General features: G+C 41.1%; 1 protein-coding gene across 8 annotated transcripts in view; it reads right to left on the bottom strand.

The window, feature by feature from the left end:
- Nucleotides 1-255: 255 nt before the first annotated feature.
- Nucleotides 256-6,000, bottom strand: part of POSTN (periostin) — a 90,385-nt gene continuing 84,640 nt past the window's right edge. For 4 of the 8 annotated variants that reach the window (XM_053297637.1, XM_053297632.1, XM_053297634.1 and 1 more), the window contains 3 exons: nt 5,775-5,861; nt 2,692-2,736; nt 256-1,855 (listed from right to left, as the gene is read on the bottom strand). In XM_053297637.1, coding sequence (XP_053153612.1) covers nt 1,788-1,855; nt 2,692-2,736; nt 5,775-5,861 — 200 coding nt within the window. In that variant the 3' untranslated portion in view covers nt 256-1,787. The remainder of the gene's footprint in view (nt 1,856-2,691; nt 2,737-5,774; nt 5,862-6,000) is intronic. The other 4 variants (XM_053297633.1, XM_053297635.1, XM_053297638.1 and 1 more) reach the window with 1 other exon arrangement.

Here is a 6,000-nt window from a genome sequence, read left to right as displayed (position 1 = left end):
ACACCCAATACCCTCCTGTGACTATAGGGGAAGATCAATATTATCTGATACTGATCATGATTGGCAAGCTGTATTTAAGAGAGTCTTGTCTGCCATTATTGATTTCACTGAAAGACCTCCGATACGACTCCAAGGAACAGTTTAAAAACCATTGACATACATATTTTTGTCAAGCAATAATGCTTGCACAATTGCCAATCTGAGGAATTCTACAACTTATTTTCCTTCATTAAATATTACCACAAATAAAAAGCATTATATTCAGCCAATTTTTAATGAATATTTGTTTCAAAACAGAAATACAAAGGCACACCCCATACTCTTTCAAACAAATTGCTGTAGAACTTGAAATTTTGATACTCCCTTTGCAAGAATTCTTGCATAGTTGATGTACAAATATGGAAGAAGCAAAGAACTAATTAGAAAAATGATAATTTACAAACAAACCCACATTAATATTATAAATTCACAAAGCATTTTTATATTAAAGTTTCCAAAGTCCCAATGGATATATTCTATTTGTTCCTAGAGAGAAATAATTTGTGCCTCCATTTCCTCAATCCATTAGGTTTTAGAAATCAGTGATTCAAAGATTTTTAAAGGCAAATATTTCACAAACCTCTTATAGTAATCACATTTTGTACACAATTGCTATAGTGGGGATATAGTCAATATTCATTTTTAAATGTTTAGATTAATCTAGACTGCTCAACACAAGGCCTTATGAAAAAGATACATGGAATTCATTGGGGCTTACATATGTTAGAAATTCAATTGGTTTCAGTAAGAACTAGTAGCCATGCCACAAAGCACAAGATTTCAGCTAGAGGTTGAGCCTTCTGGAGTGGTTCTGTGCAAACAAAAGGATGCTGTATGGAAAGGGCAAACCACATTCTCTAGCATGGAGCCATTGTGCTTAGAGTAACTGGCTGACATCCAGAGCAGTCATCTGGGGATGCAGCAAGGCTACGTCCCTGTGCAGAGCAGCTGCTCCTGACTCGGAGTCTTGCTGAACAGCAGAGTGTGCGTGCAGGGGGAGGAGGAGAGATTTCCCCTGTCCCTGTGAATGTTCTTTGCCTCCCAAAAATATGTCCCTGAGGGCTGCACAACTCTCTTGGAGTGGGGACACAGCCCTGCTGCATCCTCAGGTGGCTGCTTTGGATGTCATCACTGTCTTTTAGTGTAAAACCTTAGATAACACGCAGCCAACCCAATCCAATTCTTGAATTGAGATGGTCTCTTCTCTTTTGAGATGGTTGTTTCTGAAGAGCACAGGGAAGATCATTCTACCAAGTTTACTGGCAAATGTTTTTATATAGTGATGAAAATGAAGATGCTATGCCATTGAATAAAGTTTAATATGATTTATTAAGGTAATCTTGTTGGTGTCATAATAAAGCTTCCCAAAGTGACAACGTCCTGAATTTTTGTTTTTTTTTCTGAAATAAAAAAGTGCATGGTTTACATAGCTTACACTTGCTCAAATTTTGTCACTTGAAAGTTGTACTTCCATGCAGGATGCAATTTAATTATTATATAATTTAGTTCCGATTCACAGACAATTGATACATTTTTTGTTAATTCCTGCTCTTTAGTATCCTATCACCCAGAGGCATATTTTCAGGAAGAGTGCTTACTACCACATGTACTCCCATGTGCTTTTATGGGGTAGGGAATGCTATGCCCAATTGTTAATAGGAGCATGTGGTTCAGTTACTGCATAACATTTCCCCTTGTGACTTTTTGTTTGTTTGTTTGATCAATGTTTTTATCAAAGCTGCAGTTCTTCAGTTCTCTTTCTGTGGACCTTGTTTTTTTGTTGGAGGACGGACAAGCCTTGTTCTCCTCCGTATTCCTGTGGCCAAGAAAATAAGAAGAAAAAATTGGAAATATTATGAAGGGAAGTGTTTCAACTGTAATACAACCTTCACACATTAGGAACACGAAGTACTCTGTGGCTTTTTTGAAGTAAGTCATCTCAGGTTTGCAAACAGAGGTACCCGAGATAAACAACAAATCATGTGAGAAAACGGTTAAGGGGTTGTTGTATCACATGCGATGATAGGAGGCCAGACGGCATGAATGGGAAAATACACATTCCTAAGCAGAGGCAACTAGTATGTGACTCAGGGAGAAGGCTGGGCTAGAACCCTTCCCTTGACATCTAGTGAGGGAGAATCAGTGAGTGAGGGAATTTTGAGCCGATTCTCCCTTGCCAGTGCTACCTCCCTATTTTGTGAGGCAAACACACTAGGAACCTGACTGGAACCCAAATTTCTCCAAAGTGAAAACCATAGGAGAATTTCAGGGTTCCTATAAGGAGAAACTGAGATTCAAAGAAGAATGTCAGGGTTCCTTTAAGGAGAAATGTTGGATAATTTTTTCAGATGGTTTCTCCACATCCTAGTGCCTCCTTTATGGCCCTGTACATTGTCCTTTTATTCACTGATATTCAGTCCAGTACATCTGAAGTTCATATTTTGTGGGAAAGGATTTTCACATATTTCTGCTATGATTCCACTGCCCCCCAAATGTCTGTTAACACTATCAGACTGTACATGAACATTAGATTGTGCATGGAGAATCCCCTAGCATGCTTTGCACTGGAACATGTCTACAATTTTCAATGAAACTTTGTTTATAACTAAAAGAAGGTATTTTCTAGGTATACATGTTCAGGTCCTCCTGTACCTTGTGTCCTCCTGGATGTTTGTACTTTTCTTACAGGAGTTGTTTCTAAAAAAAAAAAAAGTATTGAAATCACATGTCATTTACTGTAAGCATTTGAAATAGTTCAGTAACATATATTGGAAACTACAATTTTGGCAGATTTGGTAGATGACTCTTTTTTTTTTTTAACATTTATATCCTGCTCTTCCTCCAAGGAGCCCAGAGCGGTGTACTACATACTTAAGATTCACTTTCACAACAACTCTGTGGAGTAGGTTAGCCTGAGAGAGAAGTGACTGGCCCAGAGTCACCCAGCTAGTATCATGGCTGAATGAGGATTTGAACTCGGGTCTCCCTGGTCCTAGTCCAGCACTCTAACCACTATACCACGCTGGCTTCCATTGGATATGTTGACTTATTAGTCTACATAGAACAACAGATATCTGTATTTTGTATACAGTATAACCTAACATGCTGGCATATATATTGCATCAATCAAATCATTTGCTGTGTTGTTTGCAAACATTATTCCGTTATAAGAAGTATAATCCACAAAGTGCTATTCCCCTACAATGCCAATTACACAGGGGTTGCAGTTGGAAGTGCCCGACAAGGGCACAGCTAGGGGAGAGGGGGCCTGTGTTCACCCCTCTCCCCAGTGGCCACTCAGAGTGAGGGAAATAATGAAGAAAATAGGGAGGAGTGGAGCTGGGGGGCCCTCAGGAGCTTGGGGGCCTGGGTTCTTTGAACCCATCCGCTCAATTATAGCTATGCCCCTGGTGCCCGAGTAGCATCCTTTTTCACAGCGCTTTCCAGACTAGACCCTACAACAGGGTCAGGACGAATCTCGGAAGTGTGCATCCACACTTCCTGCGTTGTGACACTGCAGTCCCTACGTGGACAGCAGGGTGCTGTTCACATTTCCAATGCCTTGTTGCAAATTTAATCACTGCGAGGACGTCATATATCTGGCTTGGAAAAGTTGCTGTTTTTTTCGGGCCGTTCGTTGCTGCGAGACTGCTCTTCCTGCTGTTTATGTCCCAAATGCGACTTGCCTTAATGGCGGCATTTTGCTGCTGTTCCAGCAGCTAGTCTGGAAAGCGCCCACATGACTAGTTCTCACCTTGTCAGATTGCAGGTGGAAGGGACCTCACATGATGGAATGTTCCTACATTCACCCAAATTATATGCATATAGAAAATTTGCATGCCAGAGAAGAAGGGTTTTAGCCTACCCTTCTCCCTGAGATGATACTTTAAAAAAAACAAGAAAAAAAAACCTTTTAATCACCTGAGTCCCTAATCTACATTATGAAGAGGTAACACTGCCTAGACTTAGTTTAACCACTTCAGTGAAATCTAGACCGAGTGCCCATTTAAAGATACAGACTGAGATCCAAAGAGCAACTTTATGTATATACAAACTTACTGTTTTTGTTTTTTTAAATGCTTTGAACAGCAGATTTCTTGCCTCCTCCAATTCAAAATTAGTTTGCTTTCTAGCCATGAGGGGCTACTATTCAAGAAGCAGAAACACAACCCGGCCCCCCAGATATGTGGAACTAACTGAGCAGTTCTTTGGATCCTGGCCACAATTCTAGAGAGTGGTGACATAATGGGATGATCTAGTAAAATAAAATGTCCCGTCGAGTCAGTGTCGGCTCCTGGCAACCACAGAGCCCTGTGGTTGTCTTTGGTCTAGCCAATGTTAAATCACATTTATTTCTGTGGAAGAGATTTAAGCATGCACTTTTCTTCCATTATCAAGCGAGTATGGCAGTCTGTATTTTAACTTAATGCAAGCAGGCAAGTGAGTAAATGAACTAGCTGCAACGTACACACTGTAGCATCAGATTACTGTATAGGTAAAATCCTCCAATTTAAAAGGTGGAAGACAGAAAAAAATATATAAGTTTAATAGATAGCTGAAATGAATAAAGAAGATGAAGTCCAAAACACCCACTATAGGCTTGCAATTCCAAGGTTCTTTTCATTATTATTCTAAAATATGTGAAGGTACATTCCACCCAATCCTTACACATGCACGTTGGATACCAGCTTCAGTGTTTCCAGTTTGCTTGGATTTGTGCAATACCTATTTATTTGAACAGATATTCTGCATACACAATGAGATCCAAAATACTACAGTTGTGAATTTTGTCTGGTTGAGACCTAGTTCAAAGAACCGTTTGATATTTTCATTTGTTTATACAGGATGTCTTGAACAGAGCCTTTGCATGTTTTCTTCAACAAGCACAATTATATTCTTCCCGTTAAAACAGATGAGTGATATTTTGTAGTCTTTTTCTTAGAAAGGAAACAGGAACGATGGGAAATAATTAACACTAGCCAACCCCTCACAGTGCATCTGTGCGCTCTTTGGGGCCGGCAGTTACCTCTCCTCCCCCGTCTCTGGCCATCTCCGTGGCTGGACCCAGGCTGCCGGGCCGAGTGCCACCTCAATGGACGGGCCTGCCACTGCCTGCCTCCGCAGCCGGGCCAGCCACCACTTGCCTCCGTGTCTGGGCCGCCGCTGGGCCGAGTGCCGTCTCCGCCGCCGGGCCAACCGCCGCTGCCGCTTTCCTCCGCAGCCGGGCCCACCTGCCACTTGCCTCCCTGGCCATGCCCGCTGCCTCTGGTCTCCTGGGTATGCTGGCACCCAGCTAATCAGCTGGGAGCCGGGATGCACATTCTATGGCACACCCAGGAGAATTAATACAATAGATTTTGCACTCTGAACTAAGCTATGACCAGGAATTAAATACACCACACTTTAGTACAAGGAATGAAGTAAACAGTACAATTGGGCTTCTGAACTCTGAAATAAAGAAATGTTCTATTCAGGACCAACCATGTTCATCAGTTATTAAGCTGTACAAGGCACTACTACTTTCATCTGGTGAACTGAATATTCTGTTTGGCAAAAGTAAATCCATATGATAGGCAACATAACAAATTGTTAAGGAAATAAATGTCGGCTGGGGGAATATTGGGGCAGGAAGTCTTCCTTCTCGCGCTTTGGTTCTACTTTATTTCCTTGCAAGTCAATATAAAGCTTCACCTGCAACAAACATTGTACACAAAGGTGGTTACTGCATAACTAACCTTCCAGATGGATTTTCTTTATTTCTGTTTCGATAATCTGTGGCTCCCTCTCAATTACTTTAGTAACCTTGGTGTACTCAGATCCAGCTATGATAAGCATTTAAAACAATCACCAGTTAAGTTATGGATTATGTTTTTAATGGAAAAGAGGTCCTGACTTGAAATGTCTCATCTTAAAGAGCTATGAATGGTTCAGTTGCATTCAGGAAGCCATAGAGACATTCCT

Source organism: Hemicordylus capensis, chromosome 2, assembly GCF_027244095.1.
Source record: "Hemicordylus capensis ecotype Gifberg chromosome 2, rHemCap1.1.pri, whole genome shotgun sequence".
NCBI lineage: Eukaryota > Metazoa > Chordata > Lepidosauria > Squamata > Cordylidae > Hemicordylus > Hemicordylus capensis.
This window is presented reverse-complemented; position numbering and strand designations above follow the sequence as displayed.